The sequence below is a fragment of the Strigops habroptila genome, chromosome 3 (assembly GCF_004027225.2).
Source record: "Strigops habroptila isolate Jane chromosome 3, bStrHab1.2.pri, whole genome shotgun sequence".
NCBI lineage: Eukaryota > Metazoa > Chordata > Aves > Psittaciformes > Psittacidae > Strigops > Strigops habroptila.
In genome coordinates this window covers 87,191,770-87,215,763 of record NC_044279.2, presented here as the reverse complement: position 1 = coordinate 87,215,763, position 23,994 = coordinate 87,191,770, and the positions used below count along the sequence as shown (strand labels likewise).

Below are 23,994 nucleotides of genomic sequence, written 5' to 3'. Positions count from 1 at the left end.
TTCCAGTCAGGGAGGAGAAGTTTGTCAGATGTTCAAGCAAAACTACCCAGTGCCACAATGACTGCACAAAAAGAATTGCTTGGGATGAATGCAGAGAACAGGAATTCTTTTTAAAGAATACCTCAAGTAACACCTACAACCTCAAAAAGTAATACAAAGGATATTTTGTGAACATAAGGACTCAAGTCAATAAAGTATGAAAATTCATTTTACTATCAGCTGTAGTAATTTGCTAAAATTCTGAGGAAGAAACAAAACATTAAGTTTGGATAAAGTTAATGACAAGCTCATTAAAATGCAAAAAAATTGCTCACCAATTCAAGGTAATTTACACACCATTTTTTTAGGATAAGAATAGAACCTGTGAGGAACAAAGGCTTTTCTTTGCACCTGGAAAATGCTACAGGACTGATAATGTTGACCTACAACTGACAATTCCCTCTGACATCAGAGGATCTTTTCATAAAGACAAGTTCAGGTGTCTACTTTGGAACACATTCTATATTTGGCTATCACACAGGAGTTAAACACCAGACAGCATCCCAAACTGTACACTGAACGCTTCTTTCCACCTTCACTACATTAACTAAACAGGAAGAAATTCAACAAGACACTTGATCAAGAAATATGTATTGATAAAAACACATTTGTTTCAATTCTGAAGCAATACTGATGCGTGTGCCTGCAAAGAAAAGGCTGAAAACCCATTTCTATCACAGACAGATCCTAAGACACACACTCCAGTTGGGCTGTGAGTCTTTGCTGGAGAGGGCACCATCTCAGGGCGAGAACTATTGCCTGAATGGCAATGATCCTACTATACTGCTTATGGACATACTCACTGTTTCCACACTCTGGATGCTCTATATGTTGGCAAATATATACACCAGGGCATGGATCCAAGTCTCGCCATTAAGGTATGATCTCTCAATGTTCATATGCCACTATTACTCCAGGTGCCAATCTTTCCCCAGGAGTCCAATGGAAAAAGCCTGAGGGACTAAATTATAGAAGCCAGATTCCTAAAAGCTTGACATGCCACAGTTTAACATCTGACATCTACATTAGTTTTTCAGCTCTTGACCTCCATTTGTAAAATTTCCCTTCAAACACTTATTTTTTAAACACTTAACACAAAACTCCCCAAACATAATGTAATATTCTTCACAGGGGTGCAGAAAACATCACCAATTTAAAGGACATAACATGACATTTTATGAGAACGTAAACAAACTCAAACAAGAAGCCACAGAAGTTTGTTTGGTATAGTTTCCTTCAGTGTGTAAATGGTTTTTTAATCACTTATGGTTCCTGATCACTAGGATTCACACTTCTTAAATTTGTAGAGATCAGAGTAGGTGCAGTCACCATAGGCAAGTGCTGGCATTTATCCTCTCTCTTGGTTGCTCTTTTTAAAGTTCAGCAAAAATTGTTTTTACTGAAATAGATGGAGTGAGAGATGAAAACTTTTGGCTACTTCCATAACTCCAGAAAAACGATCACATTATGAGTCAAGCCAGCCATAAAATGCAAAATGTGGACCATTAAATCAGATTGCATCAAGCAATCTTGACAATGCAAAAGGATTGAGCAAGCCATGGGCACATTTTAATAGAATCATAGAATGGTTTAGGCTGGGAAGGACCTTAAGCTCATCTAGTCCCAACCACCTGCCATGGGCAAGGATGCCTCACACTAGACCATGTCACTCAAGGCTCTGTCCAACCTGGCCTTGAACACTGCCAGGGATGGAGCATTCACCACGTCTTTGGGCAACCTGTGCCGGTGCCTCCTGTTCCTCCAAAGCTATGAACCCAATGGTTTACCTCTGTCGGGGGAAGAAAGGTGGGACAAAGAAGCAAAAAGATATGTACCCATATATATATCGCTCTCTCTTCTCACGGCTAGATGAGAACTGTGGCCCCAGCTGCCAGCAAGGAGTGGTGCACAAGCTGCCAGCCAAGCAGCAGCTCTGGAGGCCCCAGTAAGACAGATGTCACCACCCAAGTATTCCTCCTACCCTGTCTTCTTGTGAGGGAAGTAACAGGAAAACTATTACAACCTCTATGAAAGGATGCTAATATAGATCAGTTTCCCTCATCCACCCCATGGCTTCCTGCAGGGAGTGAGAGAGAGAGGACCAAAGATGAAGACCACTCCTGTGCCTACTATGCTGACTGCTATGGGGAGAGAAGTATCAGTGGGTGCAATGTATGTGCTGGATAAGCCCCAGGCTCAAGACCAGGAATGCTTCTCCTCACTTAAATACACAACAGGCAGTCATCACCACTATCTATATTTAACGACTCCCAATATACTAACCTATCCCACAACCCCATCTATTGAGACAGTATTTTCTCCAGTATTCCAATTCAATACAAAGCTCTGAAGAGCTTACTCAAAATACCAAAAACACGCTTAGGTAAATGATCTGTTTTGAAATACTGTCTACATATGGTTTATTAAGGCCAAAAAATCTTGTCTTTCAAAAATAACCAAGGGAATTAAATTCAAAAAACACATCTAAATCATGGTATGGTTAGACAACAATACAAAGGCAAGCAAATTTAAACTTGCAGTGGAGACTGCTCCTTTCTCACCAGAAATAAAGGACTTTGAGATCATCAGTCTTCACTACAGCTCCTTGCTTTATTTCAGAACATTGTGTATTTGTTGCCAGTTTAATTATGGCAATCAGTGCAAAAGTCTCAAATAACAGTAAGGAAATAATGACGCTTGGCACTCTGGTGACAATCTGTATCTGCAGAAAGGTGAACAGAGCTTAATCAGCCATCACTTTAGAGCCCTGCTTAGTTTACCTCATTTAGATTAAACCTACAGCTTTAGATTAAACTTAGTGGCTATCTCGCTTGGGAAAGACATACTGTACAAGACGTGCATGCTAAATGCAGTGGGAGTGCCCACACCGCCAAGTACTTGGAAGCTTCAGCAGTGCTGCAGTCACATGCACATCGCCCCTCAAAGAGGACACCTAGAAAGTGAAGCAGCAAACACCCATCGTGAAATGCAGCATCATCAAAAGAAGCTCCATTTTACAGGGAAGCAAACAGTGGGGTATTATTTTCACGCCCAGAAATACCTACATAATGAAAACATTAGTTTGAGATACCAAAGGTAAACACTCAAAGGGCATCAGGAATAGGCACCACCTACACAAATCCTCAGTTATGAAACACCAAAAAGATTTATTTCTTTTTTCGGGGCTGAAGAGGCATTTGAAACATCTAGAAAACTAGTGAATCACAAAGATGTTTGCCAAGGCAACGAACGCAACATTGAGCAGATTTGGTGCTAAATCAAAAACAGTGGGTTAAAGCTGCAATAAACCTTGAAGGCTTCAAGCATACAGAGTTTAAACAGTGAGAGACTTTCTTGCTCTTCCTTAGCTCAATACAAACTCTATGCTGAACCTGTGGCATATTCATGCTGGGTTTGGCATCCATGAACCAAAGTAGGGCTGGGCAAGAGTGAGGAATCATAGAATTGTCTGGTTTGGAAGGGACCTTAAAGCTCACCCAGTTCCAACCCCCTGCCACAAGCAGGGACACCTTCCACTAGACAGGTTGCTCCAAGCCCCTGTGTCCAACCTGGCCTTGAACACTGCCAGGGATGGGGCAGCCACAGCTTCTCTGGGCAACCTGTGCCAGGTCTTCACCACCCTCACAGGGGAGAACTTCTTCTTAATGTCTAATATAAACCTCCCCTCAGTTTAATGCACTAGACCTCCCGGGGACACCTTTTTTTAGCATGCCCAAGCTCTCATTAATTCCCCCATGTCCTCCCTTCCTTGCTGAAGCTTCGGCTCTTTCCAAAGGAATGACCTTTGTGGCTTTCATGTCCTGATGTGAAGATTGGACTTGATGATCTGAAAGGTCTTTTCCAACCTAGCTGATTCTATGATTCTACCAGCCTCTGTGCAGAGCCCACATACCAGATGCCAAAAGTATACTTGAATTTCAGATGGGCTTTTCCACCCTTTTCTGAGATAAACATGACATCATTTTCTATGTGAATTTTGTAATGTGAGATTTCTTTCTGGTTTTGTTTGTGAAAAAGGAGCTGGTAATGTGAAAAAAAGTCTGCTATTGAAGAAAACCACAGAAAACTCAGTCCCTGTCTTCTGCAGCTATGTGATGCATTGACTCTTCCCCATACACATCTGAATTCTGCTGACAGCAGCAGCTCTTTATATCTCCCTTCATCCTTGTCTTTCCACAGATATTGCCTGGCAGCAGCAGCAGCTCTGTGTGAACTTTGACAGTGCTTGGGGTTTCAAGTCAAAGACAAAATTGTTTCCCAATCACTTCTAGCAAGCAATGGGGAATATTCCAGATGCTGTGGGACATTTTACGCTAAAGGATGATGAATTCATGAGGCTGGCCTTTAAAAAAAGGTGTAAAAGTTTTTAACTTTTTTTACAACTGTGTGTTTAAATACTAAATGAATACCTACTTACTGCTAGTAGAGCCCAGAAGTTGAACTCTATCCTCATCACTGATGGTAGAAGGGTAAGAGGCATCAGTTTCCCATATTTGTACATTCAATAATCGGTTTTATTTGGCAGCAAAATCAAGTTTTGATAACAGCTTTTTTGGTTTGGGATTTTATTTTTTGTGGGTTTTCTAAAATCTTTTAAACACTTGTCACATACCAAGACAGGAAGCTCTGTCTGCTTTGAAAAGTATTTTAGACAGGGAAAAGCAAGCATGTGTTCCATTCTGCCAGGGGCTAGGAAGTCAGATTCCAAGGCTGTAATTCCAGGTTTGCTGCTGACTCAGTGAGTGACCATCACATAATCAAGCTGTCTCCCTTTACTCGCTCTGCAAAAGATGAGCCATATTCAGCTATCTTGAAAAATACTGCGGCAAGTGGGGCTGGGCCTTACATATCCCAAACTTAGGCATAATGGAATTAGTCATGCCTAAATTTCAATAAAATCTCCGTATTTTAAGCCACTCACCTCCTGTGTTAGCACCTGGATTTAATACTCTTGAGACATTCAGGTATCCATGCAACTATTCAGACCATTGGGGTTTTTTTGCTTACATACATGCATTCGCAACAGTATGTGGTTTTCAACATTGCAAGAAAAGATTGCATGCATAAATGTGAAAATTTCCCATATGAATTCAAGATGAGCAGAGCTGACTTGTCAACTGGTTTAAAAAAATCAATCAGCTCAGTCTCAGAAAGAACATAAAAGAAGGCCTTGAAATTTGTCTTCAGCCTGCAAACAACTTTTCCCAATTCTGGGACGTGGAATATATCTGTTCATCTTTAAAGAATTACAAATGTCGAAGGACTGCAAAGACATCATCTGAGGAAGAATGCTACTGATGCTGGCCCTCTTCCCAGCTCTGCTAATGGCCAGGGAGCTGTTATTGTCCAGAGCAATGTCCAGACACAATGACATCTAAGAACATTCTGGTCCTACCCAAGCAGCACAGATGCTGTAGCCTTTGTAATGCTGCTATCAAGACAGATGATGATCACACTGCCAAGTATCATAAAGCAAAATACTCAAGAGAAGAGGCAAAACCACACTAGTGCCACAGCATGCAGCATCCCTGGAAGCAAGCAGAACCATGGGACAGTACGAATAGATGCCCAACACGCTGGCAGAATGTAAGAGCTAAAGCCATGGCCCTTCTTTATCCTCTTTTGCATAATCAGGATGTTCCAGGCTCGAAGGAAAAGTTTCCATCCCAAAGCCGAATCAGCACTCCATGCATACAGCATGTATCGGTACATGGCATAAATCCAAAGGAGGTTTGAAAAGACAGCTCGCAATACCTTATGTCAGCATATTCCCCCCTCACTACTGTTCCTACAAACAAAATGGATCTCCGTTGTGCTGAAAACCCAGACACTGCAATGCAACAGCTTTTAAATAAATCACAAAGCTGGGACCATATGCCCCATATGCAGAAAGAATTTAAGTGCTAAGAGCAATCAAAGAAAAATCATTGACATTTCATCTCTCATGGGCCTGCACATACCATTTGCTCATAGCCTCCATTTTCCAAGGAAATCCCCAAAAACTGAGAGGGTTCTGCACCTACTAGGAGACAGTCACATTTTGCAGTAGAATAATTGATTTTTCTGCTGCAATTTAAGTGACATATATATAAATATATGTATCATATATCTCACTTAAATTTCTGAATACAGATATTATATATAACGTATATTATATATTTCGTGTATATGAGTTACATACAGTCACATATCTAACATGCTCTACACCATGCATTCTGCACAGCATGAGGGTGTCTACATACAAACACAAACAAACTCATCCTCGTGTTGCTATATGTCTCCTGCAGAAGGAGCAAAAGGGCAGATGCTCGGCCTAATCTGCACTCTGTACCATGGGGAGGCACATTTAGGGTGCAGCCATGCCCTTGTTTATGTAACAGCAAGGTACAGCCGCAGTAAAAGGCAGACAGGAGCCAAGGCTGTCACTGAATATTAAGAAGGAAGAAACACAAACATTAAGGTATTCTCAATGTTTTCTAAGCAAAGGCTACTGGTGTTCCCTATACGGGAAAATCTGATTAGGAGCCTGCATCACCACACATGATCACTAACACAAATGCGGCCTGAGCCTGTCTACTTGGAGTCAGGGATATGCAGCACTCCAGGAAAAGAGATAGCAGCAGGGGAAGTATTCATTCTATCCAGCTTTAATTAAAGTAGTAGAATACATATTTGATTCAAACATATTGATGAAATAGGATATATGAAAATCAGGAAAAACAACAACATGCTGTGATAAAGTAAGGGAGATGGGTGCTGGGCAAACATGAATAAGCCCCTCCAGCAAGGACAGCTAAACATTAAATACTTCCTTCTTAAAAAATAAAACAGGGCTATTTTGCAGAGAATTTCTCAGTCAAAACCATAATCACAAAAGCTACCTTATGCTGCAGTGCCCCATTTAGGGGATTAGGACAGTAATCCCAATCTGCCCCAAGACACTCTGCCCCAGCACCCAAGCACTGCACACATGAGAAATGACACTCTTGTTTTGACAGAGAGAATCCTAATGCAACCTAACAAACCCTGCCAAGGGAGCCATTTAAAAGTCAGGGAGATCATAGCCAAAGGTCCCAGAGGTATCACACAGCCTTGGGAATTTTACTGAAGTCACGCAATTTAGAATATGAAAATCTGCAAGATTGAATGTAAAATTAATTCAACATTTCCCAGGTATGCCAAGGGAGCAGATGGCTTCTCAATCCTAGAGATTTGCCAAAAGGATCTGTAAATTCAAATGTTACACTGCAGAATTCTGTTCTTTTCCTTTTTACAGAGAGATCTCTGTATGCATTCAGTGTAGCAGAAATGAAAAAAAGGACAGATTATGTCTCTTGAGATGATCCCTTCCAGAAGAATATTATAAAGAACACATCCAAACATAGTGTCAGTGAATGAATTAATGCACACCATAATCTAGAGATTCTGGAAATAAGAGAAAATAAATAGCAATGAGGAGGCATTAACACAGGCACCCCCAATGTAATACAGCCCTAAAGCTAACCTTAACAGAATCTTTGGGGTTTTTAATATTTTCTCCGCTACTGTATATTATATGTGTCCTTGAAAAGTACAGAGTGAGCTGGCAAATAAGTAATCTCTATTGATTTTTTTATTCTTCTATTATTCTCTTCCTCCTTCCCAACCCCCCCCCGCCAAGGCTATCAGAGATGTCATTCCCCAGTTCTAACACAGAAAGAGAACAAGAGTTAATTATAAATCAGGAATAAACCTCCCCAAAAGCTGAAACATCTAAATGGGTATGCCTTCACAGCATCAAAGACTGCCACCAGCAACAGACACAAAACCCAACAGATTGCAGACTGGTGTTTCAGGCCCTGGCTAGAAAAATACACCTGCAGTGGCAGCGTGAATCACGGCTGCTCACCCAGGGTCGGTACCAACTGCAGAGTGACTCGGCCATCACACCCAGCACCACAGGACAGCGCTCACATGCAGCATTTCCCACTGCTGGGAATGCGAGAAGTGGAAGTAAAAAAATGGGGAAATGGAGAAAAAAAGCTGTGAAGTATAGAAATGCACCTTCATGCTGCAAAGCACAAACACAGCCACATCCCACCCTGACAAGTTCTTTGGGTCAGCTGGAGGCTTGAAAGACCTGGCTCCTGAATGAGGACATGCACCTCTAGCCCTTTTTTGGGGGATGAAGGGAAGGTGCCAAACTGTGTGCCCGTGGCCATCCCTATTTGAGTGGCCCCTGGATAGCTGTAGGCTGCCATGACTGGCAGCACTTGAATCACAGGGCTACAGCTGGGCTAAGTCCACAGGGGATGGGAAGGGATGCAAATGGGAAACAGGATATGAAAGGTTAGGAAAATGAAGGGGAGAGCATTACACATGGCAATGAATCCCTGGGAAGGGCTGCACACCCGGGGGGAAAGGTGGGGGGAAGAGAAAGGGGCTGTTTCTCCCCTCATACCTTGCGTTTCCGATCTGCCCTAGAGATTTTCCGCTGCCTTTTCCTTTCCTTCTCAAGGTTTCTCTCCCTCTCTTCGAGTTCAGACTCTCGAACTTTTTTAATGGAAGCAGCTGCATGAGCCATTTTGCAGAGGAAAACACCAGCTCCCAGGAAGCTGTTTCCACCACACCAGGCTATCCAGGTGGTTTATTTTTTCCGCAAGGGCCCTGGCTGCAAGCCAGAACTTCACGATGTTAATCCACTCTTCCTCCGCCGGCACCCCAGAAAAGGTCACAGCTCTGCTCCAGGCTCCGCAGCACCCATAACCCGGGCGCATTGAGAGCCGGGTCCACACACACAGCGTGCAAAAGCGCTCGCAGCCTCACACTAGCAGGCGGAAACCACCGCAGCTTGGCTGCCACGGCGAGGGAAGGCAAGCTTCAGGCTTAGCTGGTGAGGAAAAGAAATCAAAAGAAGAAAAATAGGCCTTTAAACACACATCACCAAACTGGGAAGGTCTTCTGGGATTCCTTCAGATAGGCTGTGTCTTCTGACTGGGAGGAAGGCTCCACTTCAGCATCACTGCCAGGCGGGGGAGGGGGCAGCTCCCTTCAGCTTCTCACATTGCCTTTATGCAGGGTGAGAAGAAAATGGTGCAGTCTGATTTACTGACTTGCTGCTGCTGCGACCGTCTGTGCCGGAGCCCTGCATACGCTTCCTGGCTCCTCTCCTCCTCAGGATCTTCCCTTTCGATAGGAAACGGGGATGAAAAGCTGCTGGGTGCGGAGCGAGGAGCCTCCGCCAGCTCACCTGCAGGCAGGCAGCATGGAGAGCCGCCTGGAAGCAGCTTAGCAGTATTCAAGTCCTCATTGTGCCGCTACGCAGCCACGTGAGGCTGCATCAGGAGAGCTGCATGAAGCGGCGAACCACAGGCAGCGAGGAGAGGGCTGCTGCTCGGGAAGCACGCAGCCTGAGCAGGGTTCAGCCTGCCCTGCTCAGCTCAACTCCACACAAGTAAAAATAATGCCACCGAGCGTGCTGCTCATTACTATTCAATGCCTAAAGATGCCTCCTAAGAGAACCTGTATTGATGATGGGGAATGATTATAGCCGTGGACTAACAGAGACCAAAACAGACAACAGACAACGTGTGGCTAATTAGTCTGCCCATTCTCGCCACGAAATATTGTTTGGGTTTGGGACATTAATTTATAGCATTAATATTAGAGACAGATGGGTCTGACATTCCCCAATTGCTAAAAGTTCTACTCCCACCTCCCTGGGTAACTGTTATCAAGTATCAAGCATTTATTCATCAGGAGTAGATAAAAGGAGCCTTCGAACTAGTTCCCAGCAGACCACAGATCACATTTCAGCTCTCTCCAGCACCACTGATCCGGCCTTTTCAAGGTAGGTCCTGATGGAGAGGGTGACTGCAACGCTCCGATGAAGTCTGCATCCCCAGCTCAGCCACCCCAGAGCAGTTAGGGTTATGGGAGCTCACTGAGAGCAGCACTAAAGGTCACCAAATCAAAGAAACAACTCTCTTAGCCAGGTTTCCCTCTGCAACATATTCCTCAACTTCAGCCTGAATGCGACCGAACAGCCACTAAACCGGAGCACCATGAATTTATAACACAGCACCACCAAATCAATAACAGATGTCCTGTGAGCTCCTCATGTGACAACAGCTCATAGACCAAGCCTAACCCCCACGCCACATGATTTTTATACCCACAAAACTGGTTGTTTTCAGTTAATACAGACCGTTTATCACTACTATGGAACTAATAATTGCCCATGGCAGGGGGTTGGAACTAGATGATCTTAAGGTCCTTTCCAACCTTAGCTATTCTATGATTCTATGATTGACGTCTTCTGGTTTTACCAGAAGTCTTCACTTCGAGAATTGCACAGATTTCAAAAACCAAATTTTCACAAAATACTTGTATATGGAGACTACAAAGCAATGTAAAGGCACCTATAAAACAGGCATCTGTTTGCCTCTGAGCCAGAGATCTGTGCATTCATTCAAATATATATTCCTCTCCTAGAAGAAGGCATTCGAGAAGCAGGGTACTGAATGCCAGCCAGCCCTTTTTCCAGCTCCTATGTACATTCACAGGCCGATTTTCTTGCAGTTGTGCCCATTTGTGAGAAACTAGGCTACACAAAACTCATAGTTAACACACAAGCAGGAGCTGCAGCAACAGCCATCTGCAAAGTGAGGTAGGTGGAGGCAGCAAAAGGGATAACATAAAGGAGAAAATGGGATTCCTTAGTAGGGCTGTAGCTTGCCTTGCTGCCTTAACCTTGTACAAACCTCATAGGTAGCATCATTTGTAAACCTGAAATGATCAGCTGGTGATCTAGCACTTTACCTTCCTGATACAGAGGGAAAGCATTCAGCTTCCTAATCTTTTTGTGGGATCTTAAGCAGGAAATTTGAAAATAAGACCGAATTACAGGAAACCACATTTACAAATCCCGGTCTCAGGATTTTCTTATATCAGGGTTCAAGGTTTCCTTAAGCCCCTAAATGCTTAAATCCTGATATAAGGCACACACAATAGGGTTTGATACAGAGGACGGTTTATAGGAGTCAGGATGAGTAAACAATTTGTCATCTTTTGATGATTGATACATGCAGGCTCATCAGCTCAGTCACAAATCATTGTTCTTTCAGAAAACTCACTTAAAAGTCAATAAAGGACTCGATGTACTTCACAACCCATTCTACACAAGAGAAAAGCACCAGAACTGAGCAACTATAAGACCAAGTTCTATGAGTTCATTATTGTGTCCCATAAACATTTTCCCCTTAACCTCAAAGACACAGAAAAATATTTTATCATCATGCAGCAAAAAAGAAGTAACTTTCAATAGGTTATTTTGGAAAGAACATATCCAGTCTGGGGAGAAGAACATCAAGTATATGTCACTTAACACTTGACACAGCTAATGTCCCTGCAGGAAAGCAGTGTTCTGTTTTAAGACAAAATAATTTTCCTATTAAAAGTAGAAAATGTCTTGTCATTGTCCTGTGTATACAGATCTTAATGAAAAGAAAACCTTTTGCAGACAGCGGGCTGAAGATTACATTTTCAAGATCTGTTGGGTAAAAATGGAGACTGAGCAACTTCCCCCTAAACACAGAAAAGGCACTATGAAGCTGCTAGAGAAGAAAAACAGAACATCCAGCACTGCTGCCACAAACGGCATGTAGGAGGGGAGTGGGAGAGTGGGCAGATGCCCAGTAACATAAAAAGAACACAGGACCAGAAAAAGGGTGGTTTTTCTCTGAAAAGCATTTGTCATCACCAGCTCTGAATGCAGAAACATATAACTCATGAAATTCAACAAATTCCCATTTGGGATAACAAAGCTTCCAAGACTTCAACCTGCACCATGTCCCGTGTGACCTGTGAATAGGCTCCGAGTGACTAACCTCACCTTGAGATCCACCAACGTATGGGCTTTTAATTAGGATTACAGCTCCTATCAGCCTAGTTTACACACTGGCATAAACCATCAACTTCCTGACCTGATCTCCTCATTTCACAGTCTCCAGGTTTTTGTTTTTTAACTTGACTCACCACGTCAGACAATAAGCTCCTGCACTGCAGTGCGTTAGTAGCCATAGCTATGATGAGTGCTTGGTTTTAACTGCCAGCTTTCAGGTAGAGAGACATGATTTGCTGAGCAAATCAGCATTTTCTGTCTATAGAAACCCACTGGATAAAAATCAACAGTCATCGAGTACAAGAGGAGATGATGTAAACAATTGATTATCTTCCTTGAAGCATATCCAGTCACAGGGGTCCATCTCATAAAAATGAGGTTCTCTCCCCATAAATCACGTGGGCAGTGCAAAACCAAAACCAGGCATAGAAATAATGCCCCAAAAAAGCGTGACTCAAATCTGTCCTCATTTCCCAGAGTTATAAAAAAACGGAGGCTGTGATGGAGTGGGAAAAGTCTTTCATGCCTCCAAGCCAGAATGGAGACTGCTCTTCCCAGTTCTAAGCTCCTAGCACCTTCAGGAAATAGGCTGGAAATCAAAAGTGGTTTCAAACAGCTAGAAATAGGAAAGGGCTGTCCCAGGCAACAGTTTGGTAGGGATGAAAGCTGGGCAATTCAACTTTTTGTCTGGCATTGTGGAAGACCCTTCCTGATAAAGCAGATTCTGTAGGGGAATTAGGCTCCCTCCACAGTGATGCATTGCCCAACCTGTCCATAATATCTAACAAGTACATCTACATGCTGCTTTGCAACCATACAACAACCACCATCTCTGTCCTTACAAGTTGTGCTGTGACTTAAACTTCTCCCACTGAAAGGCAGGACGTGTTAGCCCAGGCTTGGAAATGCACATGCACAGCTGTCAGTGGCCTAGAAACCAGAAAGCACTGACTCTACCCACAAGCACAGATGTCAGTGTCCCCTCTCTCTTGTTATTCCAGCCAGGTGAAATGTCAGAGGTAGGAAACCTTGTCCCTGTGTTCAGGAAATTCCCCTCCGAATGCTTCCTCTTGAGGGATGAGGATGGATATGATGGAGTATTTTTGATTTTAGTGGTGGACTCGGCAGTCCTTGGGTAACGGTTGGACTTGATGATCTCAAGGGTCTTTTCCAACCCAACTGACTCTATGATAGGGACATAAATATCTGGAGTCTCAGAGAAGCATAACAATGTACTTAATTCAGCGGTTTAAAGCGATTTGGGTAGATTGGTCATATTGGCATATTCAGCCATTTCACTATCTACAGGATTACACATTCCTTGAAAAAAAAAAAAAGCAAAATCATTCTAGTGGTGAGTAAGCTAAGTACAGAAGTATATGCTACATTTATAAATTGCCTCCCATCTCCTTTAATCCACACTCTTTATTTATTAGTCACACACATTACTAATTGTCCTAGTTTTAAAGGTACCATACACCTGGAAATGAGTTACCAGTCACAGCTCCATACTGCCTAGGTTTCATTTTATATTTTCCTGAAAGAAAAAATACTGAAGTTAAAAAAAAGACTCTACACTCTCTCACTCTCATGTTACTGAATACGTGAAGACAACATGTTCCAGAAAGCTTGCGGCTGGAAATTAGTGTCTCTGAAAAGATGATATATAAATTGGCTTTTTTCTGTACCCTGATTACATCTATTTTATTAACTGAACAGCAGCAATACAGAACAAGAAATGAAAAAGGGCAAGTAATGGCACATATGTTAACATAAATCAGACCAGTCTTAATGTCTCTCCTCTTTTCTGTTATAACACCTGGGCAAAATTCACAGTGCTGGCACATGTAGTAAGCATTCCTAAAAACATACTACAGATAGCACAGTAATATTGGCAATACCATACCCTCCCCTGCACAGCAGGTTTCTGTCTTGGAGGTGTTCAGTTCAATGCTGACAAACTTTAAATGTAATTAATCATGGGATTAATAACCACGGAAAAAAGATACTGCTTAGCTACCCTTATCTTGAAAGAGTTAGTGAACACATGCATCTACTCTTAAAAAGTTTATTTTTCCTATATTACAGATGAAGAAATGGATATAGTATGGTTACATGTCTGCTCCTAAGAACATAAGAGCAATCGCTGTGGGAAGAGACCAGTGATTCTGTCTCCAATAGTGGCCAAAAATCTGATACCTAGCAAAGGGCAGAAGAGGGAAAACATACATGATATTATCATAGGATCATCATAGAATGGTTGGAGCTGGAAGGGACCTTAAAGCTCATCCAGTTCCAACCCCCTGCCACAGGCAGGGACACCTTCCACTAGACCAGGTTGCTCCAAGCCCCGTCCAACCTGCCCTTGAACACTGCCAGGGATGGGGCAGCCACAGCTTCTCTGGGCACCCTGTGCCAGGGCCTCACAACCCTCATCAGACTGATGGACATCTGTGCTAGACATTTCAATTTATGTAGCCATCCTCACAGGCTGTTTTCCATGAACTGGTTCAGTCTCTCTCCGAACCCTTCTGAATTCCCAGCATCCATGAGATATTAAGGCAGAGTTCTGCAGTTGAACTACACATTCAGAGTATTCATTGTCACAGGCAAGTGCTTACAGGCCAGCAAAGAAGGCAAGATAAAATAACTGCCATTCTCAAATCATAAAAGACCTTACAGTCATCCTTTGCTGCTGCCCAAGCTGTGCCATGACAAAGCAGTGCTTTGCACACACCACTAACTTTCTGAACACCGGGAACAGGGTTTAGAAAAGCCCCTCAGAGACTGATGCCCAGGGTTAAATAAATAGTCCAATGATGACGCAGAGACACTCCAGCTATGTCTAAGTTGGAAATTCAAGAGCATATTTTTTTTTAACAGAATCCTAAAGAAACTGGAGAAACTGGACACTTCTGGCAAGAGTGCCCATTTTGCCGTTTTTTTGGTGACAGCTAAGCCTAAATATTGCTCCACTTAGTTTTCATATTGATTGAAAATACTGACATCACATTCTGTTTTAACTAAGGCAAACAGGGCCTCAATCAATAGCTCACTAGGGGCAACAGCAGACATTTTACTGGTTTAAATGGACTTTGGATCAGGACCACAGTCATTTAATTCAACACCGCAACGTGGCTTCTCATCTTCCTTCCTGTCCTGGCCTTTCTGTCCTACCTTCTTTCATCTTTGATCACGTTTGGTCTTGATCTTGTGGGAACAGAAGCTGTTATTAACTACAAGAAGGAGCAGAGGGATCATCCTGAAAGATGCTTGCAGGTCTGCCAGGTCTGACTCCCAAAATACACAACACATTCCTCAGGATCCCTCCTCGCGCTCCCTGGTCACTGTGCTTCCTTCTGCTGGAGCTGCTGCAAAGGTGCTCCTTCTTGTTCAGGTGCAGTTTTCCAACCTGTCCTCTGCTCCGCCAATACACAAGAGTGGCCACCCACATCTAAAGGCAGCTGCCTGGGGTCTGCATTCACTCTGCCTGCTCCCCAGCTGCCATCTAGTGCCATGGACAAGTGGTCCAGCATCCTGTGGGAATGCACCTTCCCTAATCCTGCCTCCTCTGTGTAACCAGATATAGTTTCTCTAGCTGGAAGACAAGAAAACTGAAGGGAGTAACTAAGAGTTTAAAGTGTTTGATTTTTATGATAAAAATAAGTGGGTTTTTCTTCTTCCTTGAATGCCTTCCCATTAATGATCTGGTCTGTTCTCAGAAGGCTTTTTCCCACCTTTTTTCTGAGCATTTGCATTACAGCCAGCTACTGCCAAATCACATTAGCTCTCAGAGGCAGAGCATATTTCAAGCTCAAGGGTAGCAATCTGAGAAAAAGTCAGAGAAAGCAAGTTATATGTCAAAAGATACTTGAATATATTTCACTTGTGTCCCTGATGGAGCAATCCTACTGCTTGTGATAAAAAGCCCTATTACTTATTTGCCCAGAAACCAGTCTTCACAATGAGCTGCCTGAAGACTCAAAAGGAGGGCTCTTTATTCTAACCCCACTGACTTACCTGATACAATAGCTCAATACATTCAGAAATTATCCTGTGACAATCATATGGCTGGACTACACTGTTGTATGTAGTATAACCCATTTAACAGGAACATTTCTTGGTCTGGAAACAGAATTCTGTTATCTCAAAGCTAAGTTTCATGCTACAGGGAGATGTAAATCAAAATAACTCTACATATTATAACAATATGAAAAATAATTATGCCTGGGCAACAAGAGCATGTAACAGGAAAACTGATTTGGTTGCCACTGCCTTAGAAGCCTGTAAGCCAACATGACCCAGATCTCATCCACTTTAAATCCTTTCAGTTGCACCCTGATGCTGCACATAATCAGCTCTGCTTAAATATCCTTGCTGTTACATGTAAAAGTGCACCTCCACTTTAGTGTTGGGCCAGGTCACATGGATTCACATCAGAATGAGCCCTACCTATCTTGAATTAAATGTTTACATGTCCATAGCTATCAAAACAAAGACTTCAGTGATTGCTGCCTAAACAACCATTATTGCATGTGTAGATGCACTATATGTATTTGTATATGTAGCAGTCTGACCCACAAAATGAACCTCCCAAAATAGTGGGTATCAAAAATAAAGTGACTACACATAACCAAGGATAAGAAAGATTCTAACTACACAATTTCTCAAGTACATTAGCAATAACCCACCTTAAGTAACAAGCTACAGAAGTCTAGTATACCTGCACTAAAGCCAGTAACACTATTTCCTTTTGTTTGTTTGACAAAATAAAAATATAAAGAAGTTAGATAATGTGTTGCTCCACTGAATACTTATGGCAAAGAGATACAGCATTTAACATGTGTTTCAAGCATTTTCCCACTGCTTGTAACAAGAGAAGACCTATCTGACACTTGTTTATAAAAACACAGGATAAAATTTTGGATTCTCAAAGACTATTTCAGACACTTCACAAATTAAAAACCATATGAAACAGTAAAGTATTAACCCCTGCTTCTGAGCTAGATGTTTTTCACTATTTCCTCACCAAAGAAGAGAGATTGAGATGCCTTTACTTTCAGAGTCTCTCCCCACACCCAAATAACTTCAAGGGTCCCAATGTCATAGAATCTTAGAATCATAGAATGGTTTGGGTTGGGAGGGACCTTAAAGTTCATCCAGTTCCAACCCCCTGCCAGGGACACCTTCCACTAGACCAGCTGGCTCCAAGTCCCATACTACCTGGCCTTCCACACCCCCAGGGATGGGCAGCCACAGCTTCTCTGGGCAACCTGTGCCAGTGCCTCACCACCCTCACAGTAAAGATGATCTTCCTTATTATCTAAGAACTTCTTCCTTATATGTAAAGAACCTCTTTATATCTATTGTTAGACCAAACCAACATGTAGAATAGCATTACTATGTAGGATGTTCTGGGTTTCTCTACGCTACATGCAGACCGTTATTTGGCAAGGACAGTAAAAGGATGGAAGGAATTTACCATAGAGCAAATCCCAAGAAGGAGAGATTTCTCCTCCTCCAGAGCCCTCGGGCACCTTTGGCAACTCTCGCTAGGGAAGCAGTTCTGGTTTTGGGGGGACCCCGCACATGGCGCAGAGGGGCGGAGGGGAGCGCGGAGGGGAGCGCGGAGGGCTGGCGGGCAGCACCATGGACAGCGCCCAGGCCGCGGCTCCAGGCGTGAGGCGCGATGGGCATGCAGGGAAGCACAGTTGGGAAGGACGTTAAAACTCATCCAGTTCCAAGCCCCTGCCACAAGCAGGGACATCTTCCACTAGACCAGGTTGCTCCAAGCCCCGTTCAACCTGCCCTTGAACGCTGCCAGGAATGGGGCAGCCACAGCTTCTCTGGGCAACCTGTGCCAGGGCCTCACCACCCTCACCCTCCTAATAGTTAAATCTACCCTCTTGAAACACTGAAAATCTTGAAATCTTAGGGGGTGGGGGGAATAAATAGATTTCGACTAGAATCCTACGTATAGAACAGTCTAGGTTCAAAATTCTAGAAACCCAGGTCAGATTACTGTGGCATACCTTCATTTCTGTTGAAAACACGAAGTCAAGCTAAGCACAAAACATTCACTGTTGTTCATTTCCCACCAGAAGCGTCTGGGGAAATGAATGGCAAACGATCCCCCTCTCCTGGTCAAGTAATGCTAAGGCAGCTGTAGGTTTGCATTTCAAGACAGTTATTTCAGCATCACAGCAGCCCAAGTGCAAAGTTTAGGGATGGCTAAAATATGCCTTTGCTGTAGGTTTGCTTTAGATACAAACACTGCAGCAAGCATCCGAGTTCGTGTAAGTATTTAGTCTATTCAGGACATCAACAGTAATCCTTATCTCTAGTCATGTTTTCTCCCGTAACTTTCTGAACAGCTCTGAAACAGTTTGCCAAGGATGGCTGGATGGGGTTTCATTAACAATCTTGTAAATGCTCCTATAGCAACATGCTGCTGAAAACAAGATGAAATGCACTGACATTGATTACAAAGAGGTGGTAAAGGACTAACTCCATGAAAGAAAGGTCCTACTGTGCCAATCCTGCCTCCATTCCACTGCCTTACTACAGCGAGGACAGCGTAGATCAGGATAAGACAGAGTAAGATGCTCAGTTTATCACGTACACCATTAAATCCTTGGTGGCCCAAAGCAGAAATTACAGGGGATATCATTTATTGCCCTTCTATGACTTAAAAACATAATGAAGATCTCACTTTCAAAACACTAGTCTCCTTCTTTGTCCTTCCTAAAAGTAATATAATAGCATAATTTTTATTTTTTAACTTCCAGGCCCCTGTTTATGGGACCATATAATGAAAAACTCCTCAGAGGCACAAAAAGCACAGAAATATCCTACATATTTCCAGTATCTAAAGGCATTTCAAGGACTATGGAATGTAATTTTCAATTTACATTTCCTTTGCATTTCAAGGACTATGGAATGTAATTTTCAATTTATATTTACTTTACATTTTTATAGTAAGAATCCTGCTTGGTTTTCATGGCCAGTGTTTCTGCAGCATTCCAACGTTTAAGAGGCTGATTCTGGCTGTCAAAAAGCAGCTTGGCTTCCTGACCAAAGGGCTTTCACGTCACCTCCACAGTGCTGCACGTGAAAAGCACAAACGTGGCCCTCAGTAGATTATTTTCATACAGCAATAGACTGAAATGATTTGGGTATCATTGATACGTTAAAGTGTGTGAGGCCAGAACCAGCGTCATGCTGGACTGAAGTGGCTGGTCTCATTCTGTATTTCTACTGAAGACAGAGACATTCTAGAACTGAAGCTCATTTGCAGAGCCAACTATGTGTCTCAAGCTAAATGCAGTAAGGTATATTTGACGCACAGCTTTTTCTTTTACTGGCCCACCAGGTAAAAGAGCTTGTTCATACAGTACACCTTCAGTTATGTGAAACAAAGCATTCCTCAGAATTGAAAGAGGTGCGTGGCACACATTACCATGAATTCATTCTTGAAGTGCCTTCAATTTCCATTAATTCCTGTGGAAGATGAGGATGAAGAGCTTATCTTAAACAGCTAACAAGAATGGGTCCCAATTTGTAGTTAGAATAAAGACAGCACTCTGTTTAATCACCATCTTCCCTTTAAAAGCAGCATCTTTCTAAAAGGAATAATTTCTCAATAACACTACAGGACTTCTTGGAAGCCTTGGGAATAAAGACCCAGCAAAAAGAAACCACTTTCCCAAACAACCTCTTGCTATTATGGAGATTTGAGAATGCATTGCTGAGATCATTACCAAAAAATGTATCCTTGCAGAAGTAGACTATAATTTGACATGCCTGATGTAATTGGAAGCCTTACTGTAACTCAGCTGAGTTCAGCAAATGATCCCCCCTGACTATCACCACATCCTTAGCAATTTTACGTTTCACCAAGAAAGTAGCATTAAAACAATGAATAAAGAGTATGGTAATTTATCAATTTCCTCAACTTACCCTGACAGTCAAAAACGGGACACACTTGCTTGGAGCTCTGGAAGTTTGCACTATGTAGAATGAAATGCTCCTAAAAGCACACACAGAATCTTCTTTGAAGACTGGATATCTGCCTCATCATAGTGAAGTCGACAGTGAACCATGGGTGGAACGGACTAGAGATATGTCTGCAAAAATCTAAGCACAACTGACCCTCACCTGCCAGAGCAGTTCCAATTTGCACTGGCCATATCGGTTCATATGTGTGTGGTAGGTGCGTGGATGATTTATTCAGGTGGCTTAAGGCTGTGCTCTACATTGGAAAGGGATAAAAGCCACAAATAGAGACTTCACGTTAAAAAGGAGAATACAAGGAATTGTAAGTGCTCTGGTCTGGACGAAACACATACTTTGCCCCCAGCTTTCCATCACAGGTCAATTTATCATCCTTAAGGCTCTTACAAATAGCAAAACAAGGTTGTATCTCCCCAGTGTGCAGCCCTGGACTACAGACAGCATTTTGAAGCCACTTTAGGGCTTCTAGAGCACTTACGAACAGAGGATCTCCTTTCTCTTCACAGAGCTGCCAGACAGAGAACACCTTTCAAGACATGCAGGTTGTGATGATGCTAGCAATTACAGAAGATGAGTTTCCAAGCAGGAGTTAACTGTCTTGTATGGAAAAGACAGAAGCTGGACTTTCAAGTGAGAGATAACGAAGACAAATACTAGCTAACATTTAGCACATCACTGGGGGTGTGAAAGACCTAGATTCAAAATCCCAGGTGTCCTATCACCTCAGTGAATGAATGGCCCAGTTAAAACACTATTATTTATGTCAAGTAGAACAGCTCCACAAAAGGAGGATCAGACTAGTCAGGCACTAATATATTCATTTGGGACTTCAGAAACCTCTCTGAATCAACAAACCTCCAAGTAAAGCCTAACTACCAGGCTGTCAGTGGGCACTTGACACTGTGCGATGGAGCATGCTGCCCAAGTACTCAGTCACCCAGTGTGCCTGCATGGTCAGGTGTAGAGGCAGGAAAGGCACATCAGCACATCGTGCCCCATCTTTCAGCCTCATGCTGACATGCTTACCTTGGCTCTATTGGTGCTGGCCTGGAAGTCACCACTGCACAATGCACAGCTATCCTGAGACATCTTTTCTGTACCAAAAAAGGAACAAACTAATTTTTTATTTCTTTTTTTGCAAACTTTTCGAAACTCCTAACAGAATCGCTAGGATTCACCTCTCCACAGCTGCAACCAGCCAGCAAAGAGGATTTACCAGTCTTCTGCACTCCTTTAGTTGTCATCTCTTTCCTTTGAGGACACAAGAATGCATAGGAAAGAGTTTTCTTAACAATAATCAGTCTTTAATTCATCAGCTGAGACTGAAATCTATGTTTGACTAACAGTGAATGATATTCAAAACAACAGCAAGCACTCAAAGTAAAGCCTATGCTGTAGTACTGTGTTATGCTTCTCTAATACTAGTAGGTTCAGGTCCCACAAGATCTGAAAATCCTAAATACTTTTTAATTCATGGAGGTAAAAAAGCCTAGGTTCAAAGAAAAGCACTACCGCAAACTTAAGCAAAGGCAATTCTGCTCTCAGGCATTCCAGAGCCATTGCACATTCTTCTGTCTAGTTCACAATATTCAAGTCCCCCTTCGAAACACTGCATTCATACCAAGACAAAAGGATCACTCGGGCGGAAGGATGCATCTCAATCTCAAGCATGTCCAAGGGATGTACGAACTTTACTAGCTGAGCGGAATTCTAGCCTCAGATCCACACTTGTCTCTGCTGAGCTAAATGATAGTTTCCAAGTGCTCTTTGGTCCTGGATCCTGGAAAAGCAAGCTTTATCTCTGCCTTTACAGAGCTGAACTAGACCTTGCACACCCTCAAGATGGGAGGTTTGTGAGGAGGAATGGTTTACCTGGGTGTGCAGAGTTTTTATGATAACTAGAATTGCAGAAGCATAACCCGGGTGCCCCCTGTTCCTCCCCCCACAAGCCCAAGCTGGGTATAAAAAAAAAAAGATCATTTGCATCATCCCTGCATGTACATAATTTTATAGAATTATTACTAAAACTAGAAAAGTGATACAGAGTGGTATCACAACCCAGCAGAGAACAGCATTATGTATAGCAATGCTGTTGCACTTTACGTATGAACAAGAGGTCCACGTCTTCAGATAAGGAAGTTCAGAGTTTGAAATGCTCTTACAGCCTTAGCAGATATAACAGAATGTTAAGTGTATTTTTAAATAAGGAGCAGCAGAGAGGAACCACAGGGTACAGACTGCAACACCACACCATCCAGGGGTGCAGCTGAGCCTGGGAAGGGGGAAGAAAGGTTTACTTTAATGCTGGTCCGTTTCCTGTTACTAGAACCTGTTTTAATTGGCAAGAAATGACTTTTTTCCCCCCAAGAAGAGCCTGAGGCCACTGATGCAGCCAGCTCCGGAGAGCACCACACGGTGGCACTCCTGCCCCGACTGTCCCCAGCAGCCAGCCTCAGACCTCTCAGCAAACGCTCTCCGCTGACTCCCTTGAAGGTCAAGAGACCTTGAAGCAAGCAGGAAGAGGAAAACCAAACAGCAAACCATTCTGAGCAACTCCTCACAGAAAGCCTGCCGTAAAATTAAGGAGAGGACTTGATGATGACACCCAAGGTATTTTAAACACGCAGCTCTAAGGGCATCCTGCAGGCAATACAGCTCTCCCTGGCAGCAGCCGCAGCGGGTACATCGCCTTTCTTTACACTGAATGCTTTACACTGCCACAAGCACAAACTGTTGCACACAGCTCAGCATGCTGCTCATCACAGCCATCCCTTAAATGAACCCAGTGTTAACTGTTGTGTAACACGTGCTCACAAACACGTGACCTTGACATATGTGATTTTAACTGCATTTAAGATTAATCCTTTTGCTTTCACCATTCTCTGTACCACCCAGGGAAGAACAGAGTGCCTCCTGCTTTTCTGCACCATGGTACCTTTCTCATTCCTCTAAATCTGCTACAGTGTCACGCTTTAGTACTACCCCATTAAGGAGGTTACGTCATACGGTGTAACTCTGCACATTGTACTCACAGGAGCATTAAACCCGAGAGTTTCCAAGCGAGAGAGAACACCACAGAGTTTCTTGCCTACCATCAGCAGAAATGCATTTGGGATTGAACGCTGCCTTTCAATGCACAGGAAGGACCAAACTTCCACTTTTAAATGCAAAATATATTCATTTTTAGCCATCAACACAGGTGCCTCAGAGAAGAGTGTTTTCCCCAACCTAATCATGTCCCAGAGTAACAGAGAAAACAGTGCCCAGAGAGGAGAGAGAAGAAACTGCAGTGACCTTTGAGAAGACTCCTGCTGTCTTTTGCTTTGTATTAGCTTAGCTGCTGCTGTGCAGTCATGTATGGGGGGGCTATTTCTGAATTAATCATGCATCAAACTGCACACATGTGCAGGAATAGTCACTTCAGCTGTCATTTTCTAGAGGAGAGTACAAAATATCTGATCACTGGTATTTTGACCTTCAGTTTCCTCTCCCCAATTCATTTACTGATGCTGTTTTAAGCAGCTCCTATGCTGGGAAAAGCATGAACTTGTGTGACAGAAACACAAATACCTTTGGCAGTATTCTACATGTGGTCTCACCTCCTACATCATCTTGAACAGCATAATAGGTACTTCACTTAGCACCACAATAGAAATGCAACAAAGGCGAGACGTGTGGGGGAAGATGCGGGTGGTAGCCAAGGAGAAGAGTGCAGGGGCTGGGGAAGAAAACAGCATCAGATGGGAAACAATGCAAGATCCTGTTCATTTTAAGGAGCATAAAGAGGCACACCTACAGCCATTTTTCTGGTGTGATCTCTGCATCACTACAGGCTCAGAAAGGAAAACAACCCCAGAGCTGAACACTGGGTGTTCACTATGAAAAACAACAGTGATAAGGCTCCTCGATGAGGCTTGTTGAGTTTCTCTTTGCTATCCTTTCTTGGGAGCCTGTCAGCGAGTTGACTGCATGACAAAAATCCTGACGAATGGCCAATCCAAATTCCAAATGCACCTTTTTATTGTGAAGGGCACTGCTAG

At 43.0% G+C, this 23,994-nt stretch overlaps 1 protein-coding gene across 29 annotated transcripts in view; it reads right to left on the bottom strand.

Moving 5' to 3' along the window:
* The window catches only part of ANK2 (ankyrin 2), a 340,186-nt gene that overhangs the window by 167,379 nt on the left and 148,813 nt on the right, over positions 1-23,994 (bottom strand). For 2 of the 29 annotated variants that reach the window (XM_030479951.1, XM_030479952.1), the window contains exon 1: positions 8,501-8,677. The exons of 24 other annotated variants lie outside the window; for them this stretch is intronic. In XM_030479951.1, coding sequence (XP_030335811.1) covers positions 8,501-8,623 — 123 coding nt within the window. In that variant the 5' untranslated portion in view covers positions 8,624-8,677. Of the gene's footprint in view, positions 1-8,500; positions 8,678-23,994 lie in introns of those variants that run through there. 3 more of the 29 variants (XM_030479979.1, XM_030479973.1, XM_030479972.1) reach the window with 3 other exon arrangements.